This window comes from Myotis myotis, unplaced genomic scaffold, assembly GCF_014108235.1.
Source record: "Myotis myotis isolate mMyoMyo1 unplaced genomic scaffold, mMyoMyo1.p scaffold_m19_p_10, whole genome shotgun sequence".
Taxonomy (NCBI): Eukaryota; Metazoa; Chordata; class Mammalia; order Chiroptera; family Vespertilionidae; genus Myotis; species Myotis myotis.
The window spans coordinates 69,545,558-69,572,559 of NW_023416314.1; the positions used below are offsets into that span (position 1 = coordinate 69,545,558).

The 27,002-nt window shown below is 38.0% G+C and overlaps 1 protein-coding gene across 10 annotated transcripts in view; it reads right to left on the reverse strand.

Annotated features, from left to right (window-relative positions):
• The window catches only part of TTC17 (tetratricopeptide repeat domain 17), a 96,118-nt gene that overhangs the window by 37,713 nt on the left and 31,403 nt on the right, over nucleotides 1–27,002 (reverse strand). For 7 of the 10 annotated variants that reach the window (XM_036326139.1, XM_036326136.1, XM_036326138.1 and 4 more), the window contains exons 3-16: nucleotides 25,113–25,282; nucleotides 24,398–24,509; nucleotides 24,061–24,192; nucleotides 18,656–18,765; nucleotides 17,879–18,023; nucleotides 17,318–17,457; nucleotides 15,179–15,339; nucleotides 13,665–13,777; nucleotides 12,730–12,876; nucleotides 11,345–11,460; nucleotides 11,024–11,189; nucleotides 9,752–9,829; nucleotides 8,915–9,139; nucleotides 2,001–2,187 (exon numbers count right to left, since the gene is read on the reverse strand). In XM_036326139.1, the coding sequence (XP_036182032.1) occupies nucleotides 2,001–2,187; nucleotides 8,915–9,139; nucleotides 9,752–9,829; nucleotides 11,024–11,189; nucleotides 11,345–11,460; nucleotides 12,730–12,876; nucleotides 13,665–13,777; nucleotides 15,179–15,339; nucleotides 17,318–17,457; nucleotides 17,879–18,023; nucleotides 18,656–18,765; nucleotides 24,061–24,192; nucleotides 24,398–24,509; nucleotides 25,113–25,282 (2,002 nt within the window). Of the gene's footprint in view, nucleotides 1–2,000; nucleotides 2,188–8,914; nucleotides 9,140–9,751; nucleotides 9,830–11,023; nucleotides 11,190–11,344; nucleotides 11,461–12,729; nucleotides 12,877–13,664; nucleotides 13,778–15,178; nucleotides 15,340–17,317; nucleotides 17,458–17,878; nucleotides 18,024–18,655; nucleotides 18,766–24,060; nucleotides 24,193–24,397; nucleotides 24,510–25,112; nucleotides 25,283–27,002 lie in introns of those variants that run through there. The other 3 variants (XM_036326143.1, XM_036326144.1, XM_036326141.1) reach the window with 3 other exon arrangements.

Below are 27,002 nucleotides of genomic sequence, written 5' to 3' on the forward strand. Positions count from 1 at the left end.
GTAAAGAAAATATATAGGAGATCCTATCTTATATAATAAAAGGGTAATATGCAAATTGACCCTAACAGCAAAACGACCAGGAATGACTGGTTGATATGATGCGCACTGATCACCAGGGGGCAGACGCTCAATGCAGGAGCTGCCCCCTGGTGGTTAGTGCATTCCCACAGGGGGAGCGCCACTCAGCCACAAGCCAGGCTGACAGCTGCGAGCGCAGCTCCTCAGCAGCGCTAAGGATGTCCAACTGCAGGCTAGGCCCCAGGAGCAGGCCTAAGCCGTCAGTCAGACATACCCTGAGGGCTCCCGGGCTGCCAGAGGGATGTCTGACTGCCAGCTTAGGCCAGATCTCCCGGGGAGAGGGCCTAAGCTGGCAGGTGGACATCCCCCAAGGGGTCCCAGACTGTGAGAGGGCACAGGCCGGGCTGAGGGACCCCCCTGAGCACACAAATTTTTTGTGCACTGGGCCTCTAGTTAATATATAAGCAGCCTACTTTAAAAAGTGAAACCCTGTGTTCAAGGCTGTCCTTAGTAACCTATAAAACATTTTGTAGGCTTATGTAAGGTGATAAAGATCCATAACTTGCACTGTTAAAGTTCTGAACACTTCTACTTACTTTTACCCAACACCTATAAGAATCTCATTTAATCCTAGCCACTATATTGCCTTGCAAAAGCACGGTCTTTGACCTTCAGCATTCATGCAAGAACCCTAGTCTCTCAGCAAAACTAAGGAGTTCTGTTGCTGAGAGAGTTTTGGTTTCTTCACTAAAAAACCAGGCTCTGATACGTTTTTAAAAAGTGTAAGCACCACTTACTGCCTGCCATTGCATTGAAATCCTAAGGCTGTGTAGTATAGGGAATCAGGAAACCAGTTTTGGGTGCCAAATCTACTAAATATCTTTTATTTTTTATTTATTTATTTAAATAGATTTTTATTGATTTCAGAGAGGAAGGGAGAGGGAGAGAGAGATAGAAACATGAATGATGAGAGAGAATCATTGACCGGCTGCCTTCTACACGACCCCTACTGGGGATTGAGCCCATAACCTAGGTATGTGCCCTTGACCAGAATTGAATCTGGGGACCCTTTAGTACACAGGCTGATGCTCTATCCACTGAGCCAAATTGGCTAGGACTAAATCTCTTTTAGACAAGTCGCTTAACCAAGTGGATGCCACTTAAAAAAAAAATATATCTGAAGTGAAGGACTGAACGGCTTTAATATTATAATTAAGTTTGAACATTAATAGAGCATCCACTGTGTGCTCTACAATGGCAAGGCAATGAGGATTCACACATATATAAATTGTACCTCTCATAATTCAAGTCAAACTCATTTTTTTTCTTGTAGTGAAGGTTAAACAAGTAAATTACCAAACATCATGGAACTCTTAGAGCATTCTAACTGATGAGTTTATAATAGTTTGGATATTAACTCAAATATTCTGACCCAGGTAGATACACATATGCACATGCATTTGTATGAATGCTAAGTAGCCGTGGAAGAAACTGGAAAAATGCAAAGGGATGCCACTAATGTCAGGTGACTATGTTAAAGGTGCAGTAAAGATCCAGATTACCTTCACTGAAAGGCAAGGGGCTGTACTTCAGTGAAAGAGGATAGAAAAAGAAAGATTGCTTCAAATCTTATTGCTACAGTTTGAATTCATGGATAGGAAAAATATCCCTGACCATAAATTTCAGTCATTGTAAAAATCAGATATTTGGGGAAAAGAAATAAAACAAAAGCTCAGAGCCTACCAATCCCAGTTGAATATCCTTCATTTTAGTCAGGCTTTCTCAATTAGGGTTCTGGGAGAGAATTAAGCCTAACACCTTCAAGTATCTGTAGAGTAAATAATAAATAATTTCTTTCCTATGCATCTAGAATTATAATAGTTATGTTAGATCCTTGGAGAAAATAATTTTCTGTGTTCTGTTGATTAGAATAGAAATTCTGGTTGAACTCATTATGTTGCCAGCACTTAATAGCTGCTTACCACTGCAAACGGAAGAGGTGATGTTGTACAGAAAAGGATAAAACTGCATACAGCGAATCAACTTCAGGCTGCTTTCACACTCTGGGCATTTTGTAGTCAATTTCAAAGCCTGTCTAAAGGCCTCAAGTGCCCCACTGATATTCTTCAGAGCAAGGTAAGCATTCCCCAGGCTCAAAAAGGTCAGGGGCTGAAAAAAATCAGCAAAATGTTAACGAATTAATATTTCTGAGAGTTGCAAAACACCTTTACATTATAGGTCTTTTGGCTTTTTTTAAAGGTTACCCCATAAAAGCTAATGTCTAACTGCCCACTTCATTCACACCAGCCAATTCTAAACTATATAACACAAATATAAATTTATCTTTTACCTTTATACTAAGATAAAAAATGCATAAAGTGTGTAATGTATACTAGTCTTAAGTGTATAGATCAATGATGTTTTGTAACCACCACTCATTTCAAGATATAGAACATTTAGAACAGTTCTAGGGCAACTGAACCCCAATCCCAGAGGTAATGATCATTGTGATGTTGTGACTTCTATCACAATAGATTTGCTCTGCCTGTTCTTAAATTTCATATAAATGGAATAAATAGCATGTTCTCTTATGTGTATATATATAATATGTACCTTTTTGTAGCTTCCTTCACTCAACACAAAAACTAAGTTTCAAGAAATTGAATGTTTTTTGTGTATAGTTCATTCTTTTTAAAATGATATATAATGTTCCAGCATGTGGATATATTACAGTTTGTTCACCTATTCTCCTACTGGACTGTATCCAGTTTTTGGCTATTATGAATAAAGCTATTATCAACATTCTTATAAAAGTCTTTTGAGAGGCATATGTACTCATTTTCCTTGGGTATATACTTAGCAGTGGGCTTAAGAGGGGGAGGGGAGATATTTAGTTTTAACCAAATAGTTTTTCAAAGTGGATGTACAAATTTATACTCCTAACAGTCAATACCAATTCACTGACTTGGTACGGTCAGTCTTTTTAACTTAGCTATTTTAATGAGCTGATCGTGGCATCTCACTGTGGTTTTAATGTGCATTTCCTTAATTAGTAATGATGAATATTTTTTTCATTTGGATATCCTCATTTCTGAAGTACGTGCTGTTTTCCCCATTTTAAACAATATTATCTTTTCCTTATGGATTTGAAGGACTTCTTTATATATATATTAGAGGCCCGATATGTGAAATTCATGCAAAAGTAGGCCTTCCTTCCCCTAGCTGCCGGCACTGGCTTCCCTCTGGCACCTGGGATTTGGGCTTCCCTCTGGCGCCCAGGATCCAGGCTTCCCTCGCAGCCCCACCTTTGTCCGGAAAGATCAGGTCTAATTAGCATATTACGCTTTTGTTACTATAGATATATCTACAAGGTATGAGACCTTTTTTGCAAATACTTAGTGCAAATATCTTCTCAGTCTGTGATTTGCCTTTTTACTCTCTTAATGGTATCTTTTGATAAACAGAAATTCTTAATTTTAATGAAGTTTAGTTTTTATATATTTTCTTAAGTTACAGTCAGTGTTTTTTGAAATCTTTGCATACTGTAAGATCATAAAGACTTCTCCTATATTTTTATTAAGAATCTTTATTGTTTCATCTTTCACATTTTGATACATGATCCATCTCAAATTACTTTTGTGTACAATGTGGGGTAGGAGTCAAGGTTCGTTTCTTTTCCCACAGGGGTTATCCTGCCCTCCCCCCACTGAAATACAGGTATGCCCTTGTCATAAATCAGGTGACCATATCCATAGGGCCTACTTCTAATTTCTCTATTGTTGTTCTGTTGATATATTTGAGTATATTTGTGCCAATACCATACTGACTTAATTATACCAAGTCCTGAAATTTTTTATAAGCCTTCCAACTCTGTTTTTTTCTCCTTCTCACCCCCCAATTTTTTGGCTATTCTAGATCTATTTCTACGTAGATTTTAGAATGAACTTGTCAATTTATACACACATTATACATGTAATTGCTGAGAGAAAAGCAACACCTATGAAGTGAATATATAAATCAATTTGGAGAGAACTTACATCTTAATATTGACTCTTCCAATCCATAAACACGATGTATATCACCACTTACTTTAGAACTTCTTCCTCTTAATGCTTTGTAATCAGTACAAAAAATATTTTATTTATTTCTAGTTATCAGATTTTTTCCCAATTATTTGTTGGGACTTTGTTTTTAAAAGTACCCCAAAGTATCCAGTTTAGGTTGTTTTAGCTAAAACATACCTATAATTAATATTTTTGTAATTTGCTTGTATACAAACCATTTATTCCACACTTATTTTATGAAAAATATTTTTAAAGATCTAAGAATGTTTTATTCTCAAATTGCACAATATATCCCTATGAAAAGCAACACCTATGATTTATCCAACTACTTGCTTCTTTTTTTTTTTTTAATATATTTTATTGATTTTTTACAGAGAGGAAGGGAGATGGATAGAGAGCCAGAAACATCGATGAGAGAGAAACATCGATCGGCTGCCTCCTGCACATCTCCTACTGGGGATGTGCCCGCAACCCAGGTACATGCCCTTGACCGGAATCGAACCCGGGACCCTTCAGTCCGCAGGCCGACGCTCCATCCACTGAGCCAAACCGGTTTCGGCCAACTACTTGCTTCTGATTCAGGCTGTTAGGTCATCTAAAATGTCTCACTTAACCAAGCCAAGGTGTACAAAAAGATTCGATTAAAGAGGCTCAATACGTAATTTTCAAATTACATTTAAAGTATTACTTAGTGGTTCAGGCTCAGCTAAAATTAAAATTAAACCCCATCCTTGATTTCAAAATTGTCTTGATATTTTGCATAAGAAAACAGTGTTATGATTATTGCTATGACCACATGAATTCATCCAGAAAATAATTACTGAATATGTGCTAATGTTTCAGACATTGTTTTAGACACTGGGGATACAGCAGGAAATAATAAAGATAAATCCCCGCCTTTGTGGATCATACAGTCTAATATTACACAACTATGAAGAAAATGTGATGGAGAAAAGTAAGCAGGGAAGAGACAGAAGTAATACTAGAGTGGGGAAGGGAGTGCCATTTTTTTTATTTTTAGTTATTTATTGATTTGGGGGAGAGAAACGTTGATTTGTTGTTCCACCTATCCATGCATTAATTGGCTGTTTCTTATATGTGCCCTGTCCAGGGATGGAATCCGCAACCTTGGTATATCAGATTGGTATGATCTAACCAATTTACCTATCCTGCCAGGGTGGGAATGCCATTTTATTTTTTATTTTTATTTATTTTTTTAAAAATATATTTTATTGATTTTTTACAGAGAGGAAGGGAGAGGGATAGAGAGTTAGAAACATCGACGAGAGAAACATCGATCAGCTGCCTCCCGCACTCCCCCTACCGGGGATGTGCCTGCAACCAAAGTACATGCCCTTGACTGGAATCGAACCTGGGACCCTTGAGTCCGCAGGCTGACATGACACTCTATCTACTGAGCCAAACCGGTTAGGGCAGGGAGTGCCACTTTAAATAGAGTAGTAAGGGAAGGGCTTACCGAAAAGTTAGTATTTATAAAAAACGTTAAGATATGGAGGAGCAAGCTGTGAAGAAATCTTGGTGGGAGCTGAAGTATTTTCCAAGTGGAGAGAACAGGAAGTGCAAGGGCCCTGAGGTGGGACCATGCTAACATGTTCAAGGAAATGCAAGGAGGCAAGTGAGGCTAGAACAGAATGAGTAAAGGATTCAAAAAAGAAACAAGGTCACAGTCACGTAGGATCTTCTTCACCATTATTAATTCTTGTCCTTTACTGTGAGTTACATGGAGAACCACTGCAGAGATTTGAAGAGATGAATGACATCTGTTTTTGTTTTTGTTTTCATAAAATCTGACTGACTGCTGCATTGTGAAGACTATCACGGGACAAAGGCCAAAAGCAGAGAAGCCAGTTAGGAGGCCACTGAAATAATCCAGAAAAAAGATAATGGTGGTTTAAATTAGACAGCAGTGGAGATTATGATAAGTAGTGAAATTGTAGGTATATTTTGAAAATAGAATTAGCAAGGTTAGCTAATACATTGGATTTGCCCTAAGAGGTGGAGAAAGGTATAACAGATGGCTCCAAGTTTTTGTCCTGAGGACCTGGTTTTACTGTTTCCTCAAATGGGGAAGACGGAGAACAAATTGGAACAATTTTAAGAAGCTTAGTTTTGGCCTTTAGTTTTTGATTGTGTTTTAAACACTGAAGTGGAGATCTCAAGTAAGCTGTTGGGTAAAGGAGTCTGGAGTTCAGAACAAAGGTGATAGGTGATTCAATAGGGAAAGGATAGTGTTCTCAAGATATGGTGCTGGAACAACTGGATAGCTATGTGGATATGAACTTTGATTAGTGAACTCTGATCCCTACCTCACATCATAAAGAAAACTTAACTTGAAATAGATCGTAATACATCTAGAAGATAACATAGGGAAAGACTTTTGTTTACTTGAGTTAATTATATAAAGACAAGTCATAGAAAACAAAAACTAAACAGAACTAATTTTTTTTCAAATGTCTTATGGGGACACCTTATATCTAACAACAGAAATGAAAAGAAAAAAGATGGACAAATTTAAGGGCAATTTTTAAAAGCTAAGACAAAAAGGCCAAGAGAGAAAATATTTTAACATGACAGATAAAGCTAAAGACTATTGTATGAGTTCATATAAGATTAAAAACAACTAAATTCTAACAAAATGAGCAACATGCATACATGCACTTTTACTTTAAAAATTAAAAGATAAATTTATGTTAGTGAAGTGAAAAAATTTAAAGGAAACTTGTTATACAAATGTAAATTCAGAGGCACTGTAACTTGGCTAAAGATGTGAGCTCTGTGGTCTCTCTCCCTGAGTTCAAATCTGAGCTCTGATTTTTGATATATCTCTTATCGAGTTTCTTTACCTATCAAATGGGAAAATCCTATCGCATAGAGTGTTGTGAGGATCAAATGAGTTATTTTATGTGTAGTGCTCATTATGGTACCTGGCTCTAGTACACAAACAGTAAAAGTTAGCAGTTATTTTAACTGCCCAATTCTGGTGAAGATACAGATGAAATGAATATTGTTAAATCTTAATTATGGCAATGTATATTGGCCCAAGTCTTTTGGTGGACTGCTTGGCATTTTGTATTATAGTCATTAAAATATTTATTCTCTTCTTGACTTACTAATTTCAGTGCTAGCTATCTTTACTAAGAAAATTATCTGGGATACAGAAAAGGCCTCATGCAGAAAACCATATTCACAATAGCTAAACTCTATCAGTAACCTAAACATCCAACAATGGAACAGTAAGCTGTGATATACCAATTCATTGAACCTTTATAGAACCATTTACATTGATGGCTATAAAAACTTATGCAGTAATAAATTATTTTTATACAATAAGTTTTAAATATCACCAGTACAATAGAGTTGCAATACTATGAAATATTTACATAGGAGAAAAGCTTAACAAGGAAATACTTCCAAATGTTGACAGCTGGGGATGGGGTACTGATTAAGTTTTATTTGGGGTTATCTACCCTGATTAGTTTATTTTTTTTTTCTTGTTTCAATACACAGTTTATAACAACTGATATTTTAGTATCATATTCAAAAGTGGAAAGGCAAGTAATCTATAAAGGAGCTCTCTTTTCTTCAGAAGAATACTACCTAATTGCCTTGGCTGGTGGCAGCAGAAAGTGAAAAGTAGCAAGGGGAACACAGCTGTATCAGCCTTCCATTTGGAGGCCAATTCATCACATCTCATATAGAGCATCTGTTCCCACTGTTCCCACGACACATGGCACATGATAAATGTTCAAGAGATATTTGACGTACTTCTTCAGCAACTTGACTTGTTGTGTAGTATAGTGATTATAAACTTTTGCTTAAAATCCAGCTATGGATTTCAAAGGACACTCTTAGCAAGGCAATATTTCTTCTCATACTTAAAAAATTAGTTCTGGGATATCTCAAAGAAAACTTAACCACTCATGCACTCTGTTTCTAAAAATTTCTTTGGATAGAAAACCTACAAATGTTTAGACACTAGTTATAAAAGCAATTTAATTACATATTTATTATAACTATATTTTATCAAACTTAAGATGATATCAATTGTAACATATATCCTTATTTCTGAGATGTTAAAATATGAAAAAAAAAGAAGTGGCTTCTAAGAAACTATGAAATATAGTAATTAACTGCAAAGCAGTGATGTCACTCCATGGACTGCATGTGGTAGGTTCAAGACATGAATATCAATCTACCTCTGTTCTTCTTTTTTTTTTTTAAATATATTTTATTGATTTTAGAGCGGAAGGGAGAGGGAGATAGAAACATCAATGATGAGAGAGAATCATTGATTGGCTGCCTCCTGCACGCCCCCTACTGGGGATCAAGCCCACAACCCAGTCATGTGCCCTTGGCTGGAATCGAACCTGGGACCCTTCAGTCTGCAGGCTGATGCTCTATCCATTGAGCCAAACCAGCTAGGGCTCCACCTCTGTTCTTATCAAAATAACTTTTAACTAGTGCTCTGGCCTGGTTGGTATAGAGATGTGTCAATTAAAGTTGTAAAACAGTATAAAATTAAGCAGCGTGCATGTTGCGATGAGTAGGACAAAGAAAAGCCAGATGTTTCAGACTGACATAAAAAAGTGGCAGTATATTTTTAGCAGCTATGTCATTCTTATTTAAGTGTAATTTTCTTAAAAAAAAATGAACTGCATAATTATAAATTTCACTCATTTAAAATAAAGAAATAAACACATCAAAAATAAAACAAAATCTGTTTCATGCCCTCTCGAAATATGCAAATTCTTCTCTGAATCTGAGTTACCCCCACATAGCATATGTGATTACAAAGGAACCTAAAACCTCACCTCCGAGCTATTGATGGCCAAAGCTTGGAGTAGCAGCTTAGCAGCATCGAGATGAAGGCCATAGTGAATCAAAAGGTTGGCCAAGTTCACCAGAGGAATGTCCTGGTACTGAAGTGGAGCCAAATTCAAAGCCCTCTGAAGACAAGCAATAGCGAAAGTGCTATTTCCTACCGCCCTCCAGTAGAGTCCAGCTTCATTGAGTATCAGCCAGACAGGAGCATTTGGCTGAAAAAACCCACAAATACTTCAGTTAGTACAAGAATACAGCACTTGTTTCTAAAAAGGATTTTCAACATATGCATTTCATTCTTTTAAATAAATTTTAAAATGTTTTTATTGATTTCAGAAAGAAGGGAGAGTGAGAGAGAGAGAGTGAGAGAGAGAGAGAGAGAGAGAGAGAGAGAGAGAGAGAGAGAGAAGCATCAATGATGAGAGAAAGTCATCTATCGGCTGCCTCCTGCATGCCCCCTACTGGGGAGCAAGCTCCCAGCCTGGGCTTGTGCTTTGAATGGGAATTGAACCCTGACCTCCTGGTTCATGGGTCGAAGCTCAACCACTAGGGCACACCGGCCTGGCAATTTTGTTTTTGCTTTAGAGAACACTTGTCTAAAGGCACTTTCTACCTTTTTAATTTTTATTTTATTTATTTAATTTTAATTGAATTTACTGGAGTGATACTGGTTAATAAAATTATACAGGTTTCAGGTATATAATTCCACAATACATCATTTGTATATTTATTGTATTGTGTGTATACTAGCCCAAGTCATGCATTTTAATTTTTATTTAACAGTTAGTAAGCACTTAAATTTCAGATGTCTGAAGTATGTGACTCACCTTATTAATAGCATGAAATAAGAAAGACCCAATTTCTTCTTCTGGGATAGTATAGTTATTAATACGGGAAAGCAAAATCTGAAAACAACAAAAGGAAGACTGACTCAATTGAATATAACAGGAAAGACATTTGAAAAGAATTTCTATAGATAGTAGTCTCTACTTGAGCTCCTCAGGAACAGCTAATTTGAATAGATATTTATAATCATGTAACAATGAGGTCATAGAAATACCAACAGGTGTTGACCTGCTCACTTGTATGCCCTAGTTTCCTATAACTAAAAAGTGTTAAAAGACATATACTTATTAAGGTGATCTATCATACCCCATTGAAGTCAACCTAGGTGTCCAGAACCAAGTGAGGAAGTGTTCAGAAGATAACAGTATGCAATTCCTGATGCAATAAAAGCCTGCTCTCTTTCCCAGCTGGAAAAGCACCAGATCCTCAGTTAGTCTACTTTATGTTCTTGCAGCATTCATATAACTGTAAGCAACTCCAAGGCAGGAATCATGGTCTATTTATCTTTGCATTCCTAGCACTCTAAACAGTGCCTAGCACATAATGTGTTTTTGCCTCAGTAAATGTTTGTTAAATGTAAGTAGTAACTGTTCGCAGTTTTAAAATTAATTTTAAAAAGAAGGTCGTTGTGATGGTCTGTTTTCTCTGTAAAAAGGTTATTTTTTCATTTGTATCTATGGAATGGTATGTAATACAGAATTTGTAGTCAGTAATAAAACATTCCTAGTTACACATAACTAAGAGAATTAAAGAAAACAACATAACGTAACTTATTTATAAAAATGTTTGGGGAAAAAAAAATAAAAAAAAAAATGTTTGCATGTGGTTATCACATTCATACAAATTCCTAAGGACCTCAAATAAGCCCAAAACAGAGTTCACAAAGCCAAGAAACAGAATCAAGCTTCCAATTTATACAAACTTCTGGAGGATACAAAGCTAAACCGAAGTGGTGAGAATGGCCTCCATCAGGTCAACAGAGAGCTCTGAGTTACTCATGCTTGCAGACTTCTCAGCGAGAGGAACAGGGCTTAGGTGGCTATGTCAGCAGCAGCCGGGAGGAACACCTTCAGGGCACCCTTTCAATAGCATGACTGATTTCTCTAAGATTTCAACAATTCTTTAACTCTATCCTTCAGTTTTATAAAGTTAAAGCTCAACAACTGCCTTCTATCAAATTTCTGTTCCACCTAAGATGCTTGTGAAGTCACCCAGAATGGACGGCAATAAACACCAGCCTAAGTGAGCCTTACTTTTCGTGCATGGTCATCTGGCATTTTGGCTTTCAGATCCATGCGGACCTCTAATTCTTTGACTAAGTAGGACAGAGTCTGGCTTTTTCTGAAGTCAGTTATGGAACAGTCAGGGGTTTGGGCCTCTTCTTCTGAAGAATAATCATCACTGTTGAGTTCGTGGATCCTGGCACAAGAAAAAGGAACAAGTTTCATATTTTCAAAGTTTGGGTGATGTCAAGATAAAGACTTAACCTTTCAAGTCCAAGGCTGGTGCTCTCAAAGAACTGCCAGATGACAATCATGCAGAATCAAGTGCTTTGCCAATCCATCAGCACTTGCCTGAGTCCTTTGTTTTCTGGAGGAAGAAAATAGGTTGGCAATTCTCCGCCAACAGGGACTCTAGGATAGCTTTCTGCACAATCTGCTCTTTTAGGCCACAGAATATTCTGTTTGTCCTAATAAAAAAAGAAAGTTCTTCATTAATTTCTTTGGATTCAATATTTCAACATGCTAAATGAACTTTTAAAAAGAACACAAATATACTAGGATAATTAAACAATAGTACTTTAAGATAAATGCAGACATTTTGGTTGATTCTATAATATTCCCTTTACTGCAGGTTATTAGTCTAAATCAGTAATTCTACCTGCTTTACCACAGACTGGTTCAGGGTTGGGCAGGCCTAAGTCAGCTGAGCCAATGAGACACAAGGAGAGGCTTGCTTGGGGCTCTGGGAAAGAGAAGCCAGTCTGAGTTTCTCAGGCCCCATAAGAACAAAAAACGTGTTGCTCTAGTTGCTGCTGGCTGTCACCTCATGAACAAGACAAGCTTTCGGATGAAACCAACACTGTGATGGCAAATTTAAGAAAAAGGAATGAAATGGGTCACTGGTGACATCACTGGACCATTGCATCAACCAAATCCAAATTCTGCCCTATCTCTGGAGTTCCTATAACATGAGGCAAATTTTCTTTTGTTAAAGCCAATTTGAGGGGAAATTTGTGATGTGTACCTGAAAGCACACATATACTTATAAAACTGTTTTTCCTTGAACTAAGACCTCTTCTTTCCCAATACCAATGTTTAACAATTATTATTGATTTGTAAAATGTTCATTTTTCTAAATATAAAGGCTTATTAAACTTATATCCCAAAGCTATCAAACTTTGGGGGAATTTATAGTACACATAACTAAATCTAAGTGGCTATATCAATTCTGTTAGAATAAAAACAATTAAATTCTGAAAATTTAATAGTGAATAAAAAATACGTGGTCTCTGTCCTTATATCTTGGTATTTCCATTGACTAAATTTCTTAGCCTAGAAATATTTCTTTATTAACTTGTTTATTATCTGTATCTTCTGCTAGAATGTAAGCTCCAGCAGAGCAAGGAATTGGCGTACTATTTTGATAGTAGTAGCCTGGTACACAGTTGGAAGCTCAATAAAAGCATGCTGATTATAAAAGTAAATACAGGCATATGTTTAAGTCAAGTTTAGAAACTTGTTAGAGTTGGAAACCATACCCAGAGCTCAGGGCAGACCCAGTGTCTTACTTATCGACTACCTAGCCAAAGCCTTCCATTTAATAGGAGTTTAATAAGTGCTTGCTAAACTAAGCTGAACTGTGACGAGGGCCATATTAATCAGTGAAGTTGAGAGCCACCGCTTTAAAAGAGCTTGTCTGTCTGAGAAAATGTCTCCATCATCCTCTATTAACTTACCCTATATGCATCAGAGTCCCTGCCCCAGATCCAGAGAACAGAATGGGCTACAGGCGGAGACTTGACCAAATTACTGACATCACTCTGATTTGTCTGAACATCAAAGTTCACAGACATCATACTGGAGGTTGATGAATCTTCACCAAACTAGAAAATGAAAAGTTCAATCAAACTGGAAGCGGAAAAGGAGTTGTGACTAAGATTTAACTCAAAACATTTAGTGAATATTGAAAATTAGTAGGAAATCAGAAAGTAGGTCAGTAATAAAGCAATCAGATCTTTTAATTCTCAGAACTATGCCCCAACAGTATTCTCTCATAGATAATGAACAGTTAGCAACTTTCAATCAACTATGCTATTGGTTTGTGCTCCTGTCCCTTCATTTTCTTTCTATGATTTAGTCTCTTTCAGGTTTAAAGATTAGCTGATTTCAAGGTTTGGTTCATTACTGTATACTTCCTATCTAGACTAAAATGATAACTACTCTATAAAATTAGTGTTCTTTGGGTAGAGGCAAGGGAACTTAAGAAAGGATCTTAAGATTTTAATATAGCTATCAGTTAGGCATTATAGACTATTGTACAACCAATCCCAAATATATATAGCCTTCTTCCAAACCAAGGTAAAACAATGTCTGATTGTCTCACAAGACAGTGTATTTCTAAAATCTTGTTAGATAAGAGAATGGGTCCAGGATGGGATAGTGCACGAAAGACATGGGGAAAAGGAATGGATAGAAGGCATATTCTTTGGCAAATAGAAATATCACTCATGGAGGAACTGAGTACTTCCTATAAAATCTGACTTCAAAAACGTAACGGATACTCAAAACCCTAAATGAGAGTCATAAATGTTAGGGATCAAATATACAAAAAATCAAGAAGGGGGGTGGAGGGGAGAAGCAATGTTACTCTAGAAGAGAACAAGAAAGAGACCTGAACATAATCCACATTTTCAAAGATGTCTCCACGATGGTAGCGCACAGGTTGGTCCCACTGGCAATGTAAACTATGCTGCTGGTTGACCAGACGGCATATCTGATGATTTCCTGGAATAAGGAAGAAAATTAAATAGATGAAAAAGATCAGCAATGCCAACATGATTTTCTTAGTCTAAATCATTTAGTTTCAACTCTATATTCTTCAGAGCCTGGCAGAGTACTTACATAGGAGGAACTTACACAGGGGAACACTAATTAATGGTTCATTAAATTAAATCATTCTAAAGAAGTCTCGCCTGCTCCATCTACAAATCAAAGGGGCTCCACTAGATAATCATGGCAATTACATTCCATGATTGTAAAATCTATTCACTACATTGCTTTAAGAGACTTCGGCCATCTCTCTGGAGAGAATTTGCTTTATTTATTTCATAATCCTGCTTCAGATTTATACATAAAAGCTCTGGTTGCACTTCAGTACAAATTGAGGAATAAATAATCCCAAGGACTAAACATACTCTTTAGACTCAAAATAGCAAAGAATACTTGTTAGATGGAATATAAAATGAACTATAAATGATCACCGCTAAGGTTCAGAGGTTAAGAGGCTTTGTAGGCGAATATATTTATCAAGGGAGAAAGGTGTACTATAAGGAATTCTATTAACTTATTCTTTGGTGTCAAGCTGTGAGATCTGCTCTCTTAGGGTTTAATCAGACATGAAACATTTTAGATACAACCAAATCACTGACTTCCTGCCAACCCAAGTTTTCTTAGACCAGTGGGACCACAGACTCAAGAGATTTTAAAAAGAGTTATATACCCTCTTCCCAGAAAAAAAAAAAAATTATGCACAAACACAATTCTAAGTATAATTCTGGGGAGAATTCCAAAATTCCCTAAAATTAATCCACTGACCCAAATTAAGAATTCCTGCTGGAGCCAAATTCTAATCTAAAATCTTACTTCGAAAACGAAACATTTGTTTTTAAGGGAGAAAAAAAAAGGTATTTATTTAGCCTTGTTGCCAGTGTTGACTGAAGAGGGTGGATACTTAGTTCCTAAGGTGTGTCCAGCTTGTTTTACTTGGCGTAGGCTTGAGTTGCAGTGTTTTCAGACCAGCAGAGACTGGCATCAAATGGGAGCTTGTTAGAAATACAGACTCAGGCCCATTCTCAGACCTACTTAGTCAGAACCTGCATTTTAACAAGATCTCCAGGAGACTGATGTGCATATTGAAGTTGGAGAAGTATTAATGTAAGCCACAGAGGGTAAATAACCATTGTTAAGACTAGGATCTAAAAAATTTCACTTTTACTTTAAAATGTGAATTTAAAAAAGGCACAGGGACCCCTGGCCTGCTGGTATACCTGCTATGATGACGCTGGATTTTAAGAGCAAAGGAAGTCATAAGCACAACTTTATACTGCTTTATGAAAGTTACGGATGTAAAGCATGCTGGAAGTGAATTTCCTAACCTGTCTTCAGTTATTTGGAATCAGTACTTACCTAATTGTGCCTCTTTTGCCATCTGTGTCTCATGGATGATATTTCTTAAGATTTGCTCTTCTTGAATCAGCTTATGTTTTTCCAGTATCTCCTGCTGTCTCAGGTAGTGGTCATGCTGCTTTTGATACTCTTTCAACTCATTCAGTGTTCGCTGGAGGGATCTTAACATTTTTAACATCAGGAAGAAGTTACCGAGCTTTAAAATTGTGAATTTTAAACCCACTTACATGCATAGATTTTCTGGTTCTCAGTAACAATTGCCAGGGGTTTTTTTTTTCCTTTCTTTTAACGTACAGTCACTGTACCATGAAGTTCAAGAATAATGAGGCTAAATAGATGCTATTGTTTTATTAAAACTTAGGGGCAAAAAGGCAAATGCAAAATTCTCCCCTTAAATACAACTACCTTGACATTAAATAAATGGTGTATTGGACTTTTCAGGTACCAAAAAAGATGCATAACAATATACGATTAACTTTTACATATTTAACAATTCTGTCTCCCTCCACAAAGTTTGTGTTAGTTCCACTGACTGTCAAAGCCTTTCTGGAATCCTCTTTGATCCTGCCTAAAGACAAGGTTGAGGGTAAGGACCACTCTACCTTGTTCTCACATGCTATCTCCTTGGTTTACAGAATTTGGAATAAACCACAGAAACTTTGCTTTAGAAACGAATATTCTCGACCACCTGGTATCAAATCAGCTCCCTGATTATATGTAGTCACAAAAATCTTATTACCTATTACATTGTAACATATGGAGATTTAGGAGCTGTGCAGATTGTATAAGAAAGAATCAATTCGATTCTTTAGAGCACAATCTTGGAAGAAGCTCAGCCAGGGAAAGATCTAATCAGGTGTAATAGAAGCCAGGTATAAACAAGCAAGCTGTCATTCTTTCCTTCTTACTACAATATGCTCTAAACAGACTGCAAAATAAGCAAATACAAAGGTTTAATGAGTTCCAACTCGCCATTTAATTCCCCAATAATGAAAGTAGACTTAAAACATTAAGGCTAATTCTATATGTGATAAACAATTCACTTCTAAGTTATGGGCTGTTTCTTAACTGGCCCTATAATCTGTTGAATCAAATACTTTTATTAAGTATACTGCAAGGACCAAGTGCAACAGAATTCCATTGCTGTACAACTTACACACTTCTGATTAAGTGAGGTTGAGGTCTCTCAACTCTCAACCTCACTTAACTAACATAACAATAGCTCAGCACTAGGAGTCAAAGGGGAGAAAAGATCACAGCATGTGCAAGTGATTTCACTGACAGTGTATTATCCTATCTAATAAAGAGGGAATATGCTAATTGACCCTAACACCATCGCAAAGATGGCAGTGGCACAGCCAATAAGGAGGAAATATGCTAATTGACTGCCCCACCCTCAAAGATGGCGACACCCATAGCCAATAAGGAGGGAATATGCTAAGAGACTGCCATGCCCTCAAAGATAGGGATGCCCACAACCACAAGATGGTGGCTCCCAGTCCCCTCAGTTCTGCCGGGGTGGCAGGTGTGGCAGGGTGGCTTCACATGCCTGCCTCTGGAGTTCCCCAGTCCCCTCAGCCCCCCAGCTACCCAGGGCTGGCCCGAGGCTCAGGTAACCAGGGCCAGCTGAGGCTTGCGCTGCTGGCAGTGGCAGCAGCAGAGGTGTGATGGGGTGTCACCTTCCCCCAATCGCTGGTCGCCTCTAGCCCCTGAGGGCTCCTGGACTGTGAGAGGGGGCAGGCTGGGCTGAGGGACTCTCCCTTCCAGCGCATGAATTTTCATGCACCGGGCCTCTAGTAAAAATATACAAACTTAAACACTATAATTACTGATTATCCTGCAGCACCTCCATCTGACTTCACAAAAGTAATGATGTTTAAAACTGTAAAGCTCTAAATGACAGCATTTACTGCAAGCATTCTCTAGTTCCTAAAATCCATGCTGTTAAAGAGATTCCTCTATACCACCACCAAATTGTACTAAACATGCTGGATTTGGAGAAAAGGGATACGACTAGCAGTAGTGAAAAGGTGTTTTCCTTAATTCTAATGAAAATATTAACACTGAGATCACCATCCACAGGGCTAAGTTAAGGTTCTATGGTGCTAGTGCTTCAGGGACATTTTTTCTCCCAATTACCTATGTTGAGCTTCCAATTTCTGCTCGAGTTTTTGCTGACACAGGACAGCATGCTTCCTTTTTAGAGCTTGCTCAAACCCAGGTTTGGCCTGCAAAGCATGGTCATAACAGAGCACTGAGTGGTTATACTCCCCAAGCATCTGAAGAGACAAAAGCAAAAACAAACACATATGGGAAAAACGTCAGCCACAGCCTGTTTGCATCTGTCCAAATCCCCTAATAATTTATAAGATCACCCCTATATCTCACTCTACAATGAATAGTATTTTGATCAGTGGCCAAATATCCACAACATAAAAACATGCTATAGCATGGCTTAATTGGGAAGTATTGCTATCTTAAGAGGTATGCTCTGCAGAAATTTAATATTCCTATCAATTTATTTTTCTTTTTGTCAAGAGGCTGGGACAATTATGATACATTATTGTGTTGAGATTTCCCCCCTAATTCATTTCCATCCGCTTTCCCTTATTTGGACCAAAAGAGGAAAGGAAAAGGTATTTTTTATTGAAAAGAAAACAGCAACCAATTTGACTCATGAAAACAAAAAGTTGTATTTACTGCATATATATTTCCCAAAGTGTAATAGCTGGTGAAGAAGTCACTATCGTCCAGTGCTGCGTGGACCACAACAGCAGCATCAGCAGAGAAGTGTGCTCTGTGCAGCACATTTGCCAAGTTGACCAGGGCAATGTCTTTATTGTGCCTAAAAGAGAAGGAGAGAGTAATCAGATGTTAGGAAAGAAGCGTATGTTCCACAATTATGCACAACTACCCGACAAGAGAAAATAACATTCAAAGTTATTGAGCTTAGGGGCATAACTTTCTGTATACTTACAGATGAGAAAACAATTTAACAAAATCATGTTTCATTTTTACATACTTGATGGTGCTTACTCAATCTGATGGCTATAATTTTTACCGCAAAAATAAGGGGGGGGGGGTGCGGGGGATGGAGAAAGGTCTGGAAGACATTCTGTGATTTTAAAATATATTTAGGCCTTATCTATGAGGCCTAAATACATTTAATCTATAATAATTTCTCCAAAGTCCTTGCATTGAAGTCACAAGTGAATCAGAGGGCATCTACATTATATATATATTTTTCCCTAATGGAAATCAGAAGTATATTATGCTATTATTACTTTGAAGTCTTTGAAATTTGTCATTTTTTTGTGATGGGACTAATTTCTTTGAATAGGAATAAAGGAGAAATAAGTATAACACAATGCTTCTTATTGTTTTCTTTTTTTAATTTTTATTGTTTTCTTATGTTTTGTTTCTTTAAGAGCCCAAGCTATGTGGAAAATGCAAGGTAGAGAAGGGGAGGAAACTTACCTGGAAGAAAAGTGAAGTGCTCGCATGGCACATTCCACTACCTGATATGGCTCATTCTTTATTCTCCAGTAAAATGAAGCCATGTTATACAGTACCCATGAGGAAGAGTTCTAGAGATTAAACAAATAAAATGACAATCAAACATAACTCAAGGTAGTTTCTTAACTCAGAATGTTACAAATGAGCACCTTTACTACTGTCTCTTCTGAAATATAAAATGAAAAGCAAGACTTATAGTAGAGATAAAGCATGAGACAAAGTACAAATAAGCTACACCTGTCAAGAGAGCCTCCTGGTCACCAGTGTGCAAGTGCATCAGGTGTGATCTCCACAGAGAGACCATACAACCACAGGCTATCATTCTAAGGAGGAAACAAAGCTGAAAAGCCCACCAACTGGCCACAATTTAAAGGGTCTTACTTATTTCAGGACTTTGGAAGTTAGGAATCAACATACTTAGAGATGCCAGTTGCTTTACCATGGAATTTCTGAAATTAACATATTTTAAAGTTTCCTATTAATATCTGACTGAAGGTACATACGTAATCAAATGACAGGCTTATGCTGAATATTTGCCATTTTCTCTTTTGTGTTCAGAGTCTAATTTAAGTCTTCACACTATAATACATTTATAATAGTGTATTATTTTGTCAACATAAAAAGGAGTTCTTTTTTTTATTATAAGGAGCTCATAAAAAATCTAAACAGATCAAACAAACAAACCAACTAACAAATAAGAGATCATGGACCAAAACCACAAACAACTAAAAAATATGAAACAATGGCTAATTGGCAGGTGAAATGATGTAAAACTTAACAAAAAAATTAGAAATGAAAAAGATACAAGTTTCTTTTCAAAAACTGGCAAAGAATGCCCAGCCAGTGTGGTTCATTGGTTGAGCATCGATCTATGAAGCAGGAGGTCACGATTCCCAGCAAGGGCACATGCCCAGGTTGCAGACTCTATCCCCAGTAGGGGACGTGCAGGAGGCAGCTGACCAATGATTCTCTTTCATCATTAATGTTTCTATCTCTCCCTCTCCCTTCCTCTCTGAAATTAAAAAAATATATATATTTTAAAAATAAAAATTGGTAAGGACTAAAAAGAATGCCAATACTGACTACACTGTATATTAAGTTCAGATATTAACTGTAGAAATGTTAGGTTAGTACAGTCTAGTATTTCTGTAGGACAATTTGACAACATGTATGTAAAAGGCCTTAAGAATGTGATAACCCTTCAGCCCCACAACTCCACTATTAGCAATTTGTCCTATGAGAATAGTTAAGTTTTAACTATACAGATGTGTAAAAATAAAAATCCAAAAGAATATATTATAAAACAGTAATTATCTCTGAGTTTTTAAATTATAATTTCTGCTTCATAGATTGATAGATTTTTAAATATAATCTCACTTTTTACAAGCACCAATTATTTTATTTTCAAAGTTGTTATTTTTAAGATTAAAACTAAGTATAATTCTATCTTAATCAGCCTATATATTCTACTTCAAAGGAATGTATGATTTTCAAGTGATGTAACTAAAGACTTGAGCACTATGTGCAGTCAGTTGAATTGTTCTTTCACAATTGACTTATATCTTGGGATTGAGCCTCTTTTTCTTTTTCTTTCTTTTTTTTTTTTTTTAAAAATATATTTTATTGATTTTTTACAGAGAGGAAAGTAGAGGGATAGAGAGTTAGAAACATCGATGAGAGAGAAACATCGATCAGCTGCCTCCTGCACATCTCCTACTGGGGATGTGCCCGCAACCCAGGTACATGCCCCTGACCGGAATCGAACCTGGGACCCTTCAGTCCGCAGGCCGACGCTCTATCCACTGAGCCAAACCGGTTTCGGCTGAGCCTCTTTTTCAATAGATAACCTTTTGAGAAAAATGTCCTTTAAATAATCAGATACTTTGATTTTTATCTAATTTTCAGACTTTATATTGTAAACTGGAACAAAAAGATTAATTAAAATTCTACATGAATTTCTCAAAACATCAGGATAAGCAGAATATTTTACACATATTAGGAGAGAAAAATAAATCATTTAGAAAAATCTTGCCCTGACCGGTTTGGCTCAGAGGATAGAGCGTGGGCCTATGGACTCAAGGGTCCCAGGTTCAATTCCTGTCAAAGGCATGTACCTTGGTTGCGGGCACATCCCCAGTGGGGAGTGTGCAGGAGGCAGCTGATCGATGTTTCTCTCTCATCAATGTTTCTAACTCTCTATCCCTCTCCCCTCCTCTCTGTGGGAAGTCAATAAAATATATTTTTAAAAAAAAATCTTTCCGTAGGATTTCTTATAAAATCTCTCCCCAAATTTATAAATGTTAAAATATCAGTTAATTACTCCCTCCTTCTTTGGAACACTTTTTTTCTCTTGTCTCTTAGGATCATATTCTTCCGGATCCCTTTTTAGTCTCTTTTGAAATTCCAGACTCATACAGGTATTTCAAAATCAACACAGTCAAAACAGAACTCTATCTTCTTTTCTCTCACCCCCACCCTGCTCCTCCTTCAAGTTGTTCAAGCCAAAAATTTAGATATTATCCTTGATTCCTCTTTTTCTCTCATTCCCCGTTCTAATTCATCAGATTCTAAACTTTTAAACCATTTCTTGAAATAATTCCTTCATTCCCAAAACTAACCATTCTAGTCTAAACTATCTTCATCTCTCTCTTGAACTACTGAAGGATATTTTAAATCCTAGGTCAGTTTCCCTTATTACTCATCAAGTTCTGGGAATGCAATGTTTTACATTATCTTCAGAAAAACAAGATGAAGATGGTAACTTAGCAACAAAAATAATCATATATATCATATCTAATGTATCTTAATAATCATAAATATACAATGTATGTGAATAAATTGTATGTATATAAATGTTGCAATTATACATTTTACTTAATACCACTATAATAATGCTGAGGAACAAGCCTACATTTTAATGTACTCTTTGGGCATAGAGAAGAGCAAAAACCATTTTCTAATTCCCACAAGTTATCCTGATTGTTACATTTAAATTCTTGAGTCCTGTTGCACAATTACCTGTTTCATTTTTTAAAGTAGATGTCACCTTAAAAGAAAAAACTAAAAGAATATTTTATTGTTGGTGGTGATTCTTCTTCATGTTCAGAGAATAATGATCATCTATGTATTATGTGGAGATATAGCAAAGACTCTAACGTTAAATTTTCTTTCACATTCAAAATACATACTCAAACCTATAAGCTCTGTTGCTTATATTATATACTAGAGGCCCGGTGCACAAAAATTTGTGCACTCGGGAGGGAGGGGGTTCCCTTACCCGGCCTGTGCCCTCTCGCAGCCTGGGACCCCTCGGGAGATAACGACCTGCTGGCTTAGGCCTGCTCCCGGGTGGCAGAGGGCAGGCCCAATCCCTAGGTGCAGCCCCTGGTCGGGCTCAGAGCAGGGCCGATTGGGGAGTTGGGGCGCTGCCCCCTGTCATGCACAGAGCAGGGCGATCGGGAGGTTGTGATGCCACCCTCAGTCACGCTCAGGGTAGGGCCGATTGGGGGGTTGGGGCACCGTCCCCTGTCACACTCAAGGCAGGGTCGATGGGGAGGTTGCGGCACCACACCCTGTCACGCACAGAGCAGGGCCAATCAGAGGGTTGGGGCACCGCCCCCTGTCACTCACAGAGCAAGGCCCATCAGGGGGGTTGGGGCTCTGTACCCTGTCACGCACAGAGCAGGACCAATCAGGGGGTTGGGGCGCTGCCCCCTGTCACGCACAGAGCAGGGACCATCAGGGGGTTGGGGTGCCGCCCTCTATCACCCACAGAGCAGGGCCGATCAGGGGGTTGGGGTGCCGCCACTCTCACACTCAGGGCAGGGCCGATGGGGAGGTTATGGCTCTACCCCGTCACACACAGAGCACGGCCCGGGGGGGGGGGGGGCGGGAGGGGGGGGGTTGGGGCGCCGCACCCTGTCACACACAGAGCAGGGCCGATCAGGGGGTTGGGGCACCACACCCTGTAACACACAGAGCCGCAGGGCTGATCAGGGGGTTGGGGCGCCTTCCCCTGTCATGAACAGAGCAGGGTGGATAGGGAGGTTGTGGTCCCGCCCCGTCACACACAGAGCCGCAGGGCGATCAGGGGGTTTGGGCACTGCCCCCTGTCACGCTGATCCCGGTGTCGGGAGGCCTCGCGGCTCCACTGATCCCGGTGCTGGGAGGCATATTACCCTTTTACTATATAGGGTAGAGGCCTGGTGCATGGGTGGGTGCCGGCTGGTTTGCCCTGAAGGGTGTCCTGGATCAGGGTGGGGGTCCCCACTGGGGTGCCTGGCCAGCCAGGTGAGGGGATGATGGCTGTTTTTAGCTGGTCACACACCCTTCAGGGTGGGGGTCCCCACTGGGGTGCCTGGCCAGCCTGGGTGAGGGGCCGATGGCTGTTTGCAGTTGGTCATACACCCTTCAGGGTGGGGGTCCCCACTGGGGTGCCTGGCCAGTCTGGGTGAGGGGCTGAGGGCTGTTTTCAGGCTGGGGGTGACTGAAGCTCCCAACCGCTCCTTTTTTTCTTTTTTCTTTTTTTATTCTGGACCAGCTTTAGCTTTGAGGCTTGGCTCCAGCTCTTAGGCCTCCGCTGCTGAAAGTAGGTTTCTGGCCTTTGCTTACAATGTTGCGATCCTGCTGGCTGAAGCTCAACGGACTAAAGCAGGTTTCTGGGGTTTTGTTTAGCTTCTATATTTGTTACATAGTTGCTTAGAGTTGCAGCTCAGAGGCCTGCAGCAGCAGGCGGGGAACGTTGGAGTCCTCCGTCACTGAGGCAAGCAAGCCTCATGTTAGTTTCAAGCTGCCTGGCTGCCGGCCGCCATCTTGGCTGGCAGTTAATTTGCATATTGCCCTGATTAGCCAATGGGAAGGGTAGCAGTCATACGCCAATTACCATGTTTCTCTTTTATTAGATAGGATAATTTTCTTAAAAAAATATATTTTATTGATTTTTTACAGAGAGGAAGGGAGAGAGATAGAGAGTTAGAGACATCGATGAGAGAGAAACATCGATCAGCTGCCTCCTGCACATCTCCTACTGGGGATGTGCCCACAACCCAGGTACATGCCCTTGACCGGAATCGAACCTGGGACCTTTCAGTCCGCAGGCCGACGCTCTATCCACTGAGCCAAACCGGTTTCAGCAGGATAATTTTCTTTTATGAATTAGCTTAAATACATCTTTTTAGCATTCCTTCCTGGGTAATGGCACTGGATTACCAATGTTTTTCTTTAGCTTTAAACTTTACAGTTTCTATTAATGGAACCTCAATTTAAAACCACTCTCTAGATAGAAACAAGCTCGGCAGGTGTTTCCTGAGAGTAAAATATCTCCTGTTCACAGAGTTTCCTGGCTCTTTAAGTCAGTGATGACTTACCTTCTGTAGGCCTTCATGAATGAGGTGACCTATGTCATCTATATTCCTTCCTAATCGTTTAGATAAATATGTGAAGATTGGATCTTCTTTAGGTAATAGTGGTGCAGAAAGATTAACTCTCTCTTGTACACCCTGAAAAAGAACAAAAATTGAAAAAGGAGATTATAAAAGACTACAATTCGGTATCTAATAACATTTATTTTGAAGGAATTTTAAAAAATACAAGATGTTTGTAAAATTATAAAGCTATGTGAAAGGAAAAGAAAAAGAGTATTTATAAACAAGAGACTAAATTTGTAAAAATGTACTAAAAAAAGTCCCACAGCTCTCTACTTACTCGCAAGTGCTGGAAAGCATGTATACTATATGGAAGTTCTAGAATTTTAGTGCAATCAGGTTGCTCAGGGTCTGGAGGGACAGGAGATTCTGTATCTATATAATCTTCAGGGCTAAAATCAAGAAGCAAGAAGCAATAAATGAAAGGTGAAGAAATGTCCAATTTTTCCCTAATTGAACTATATTCTCAAAACATCTGAACATTACAACCAGTATTACTCAACATTCATCACTTTTTCAGTGTTGTTAGAGTCAAACATTTTGGGAGTTCAAGTTAAAGGAGATAAATCAAGAGTGAGAGAGAAAATAGGCTGGTAAGAGAATGTTAAGATAAGGGACTTTTTAAAAACTAATATAACACTGCTAAATTCTTTCTGGAAATATCAAATCAATTTACATTTCTGTTGATAGCCTCTCCATATTTTTACCAGTTTGATAGATGAAAACTATCTAAATGTTTTAATTTGTACGTACTTTATCATTACTGAGAAATATGTCTTCTACATGCTTATTAGTCATTCGTATTTCTTTTGCTATACATTGTTCAATTTACTGCTGTGGTATTAAATATCTTCAATAGTATGTACTTTGAACTTTCAAATTTCAATAAACTTATCTGTGGTTGAAGCTCATTCTCATTGAGAAAGAATTTATTGATTTGAGAAAGATCTGTTCAAGAAAACATACTTTGGGGGGAGAGAAGAGAATATCTTTACCTGATGTCTTTGCTCTCCAAAGTTATGTATGTGCCATCATACAGATCCAGGTCCCCTAAGGGCACCTTGGCTTTGATGCAGTCTGGATCTTCTTTATTATGTCTTTGTTCCAGTCCTGTGTCTCTGTCCTCATTCTCTTCTATGTGAATTTTTTGAGCAACTAATTGCTTCTGTTGAGAAGAAAATAACACAATGGATTTTTCTAATATTTCCATCTAGATTCCATGTAGGAGAAAGGAGAATTTAATGTACTGAAGAAGCCTGAGAATCCTTTATGAAGGAAGACAAGGATTTTGAATATGCCCTCAATTAATTTAGTTGACATCAATAAGCTTCTCTAGACAAGTGAGAATAGCACCGAGATTTGGGGGCTATTTTTTGCCAATACAAAATTGACTAATGTACTACAAAAAATGTAGACTATCTTAACTAATCAATCATTAATGAGACTAAATATATTTTCAATATGTGGACGCTCAACCACTGAGCCACACTGGCTGGGTCAGAATCATCTTTTAAAACAAAAAATAAAATACTAAATTGACAGGAAACCAATTATATTGAAAAATAAATTACATGGTGGTTTGATTAGACTTCTACTTTTGGCAAGACAACTTGAAAGATGTCAATAGTCTTAAGTTTTTTAATGTTTGATCATAAATTTCCCAACAGGATTTTAATGTATTCAGTTTCTTTTACCTTCTCCTGAACACGACAAAAGAGTCTAACATGCTTTAACTAATTACTAACCATGCCCCAAACCGACAACATAGTTAATTTTATTTAGTTTTATCTTTTAAAACACAAACACAAAAAATATTTAAATAAGTTTAGCAACTTTTTCATCAATGTTTTTACTGACTATTCAGATGTAGCTTTTACTGGATTTACTTTTCTTCTTGCAAAAGTATACCTTTAATTTTATTTAAATGAGTAAACTCTGTCTTTTATGTCAGAAAACATCTTTGCTTTGTTCTCATTCTTAAATGATAGTTTAAAAAAATATAAAATTCTAGTTTGACTGATTTTCTCTTAACAGTCTGAAATTATTCATTCCTCCATTTTCTTCTGATATCAAAGAAGTCTACCTAGTTGTCACTACTTTGCATATAAATTGTATTATCTAGTCTCATGGCCTTTAAGTCTGCATGTCAATGATAAACAAAGTTACATCTCTCCTGTCACACCTTTACTTCAGAGTCCACACTTGAAGAACCAACTCCCTACCCGATGTCTCCACTTAGATGTCTAATAGGTACCACAAACTTAACATACCAAAGCCAGACTATCATTGATTTCCATAAACTCCCCAATCCTACACATCCTGTAGTCTTCTCTACCTCAGCTATCATCAATCCATCCTTTCAATCTCCTGGATCAAAAACCCTCGAGTCACTCTTCATCCCTCATCATCTATCTCTCCCCAACCACTCCATGACCAGCTCTTCTCTCTAACAGTTTTGGTTCTATCCAGTTCTCAAGACCAAAAACAGATCTTATAATTTTGGTTTGGAGTTTCTACCTCAAAGTAATATTCTGCCCTAAAATGGGTTTCGGGAAATTGAAGATGCAATTATTTAGCCATTGGATGGTTCAGTTCCTTTTTTGATCATCAGGTTTTGTCTTGTCTTTCCCAGACTCTTTTCATGAACAGATGCTCCATCCCAGTCCTCAAGCAGTAAGCCTGATTCTCTTCATCTTGCATGGAATATTGCCAGTTCTCTTAACTCCTCAGAAATGATCTACCACACACCATAGGGTGCTCCTGGCCTTGGAAACCAGCAGGTTTGTAGCTTCAGGCACTTTCCCAACTTAGTGTGTCTGTTCCATTTCTGGTCCATGGAGATGTTTATGTTGCAGTTAGGCCTGGCACCATTTTATTTTGATTTC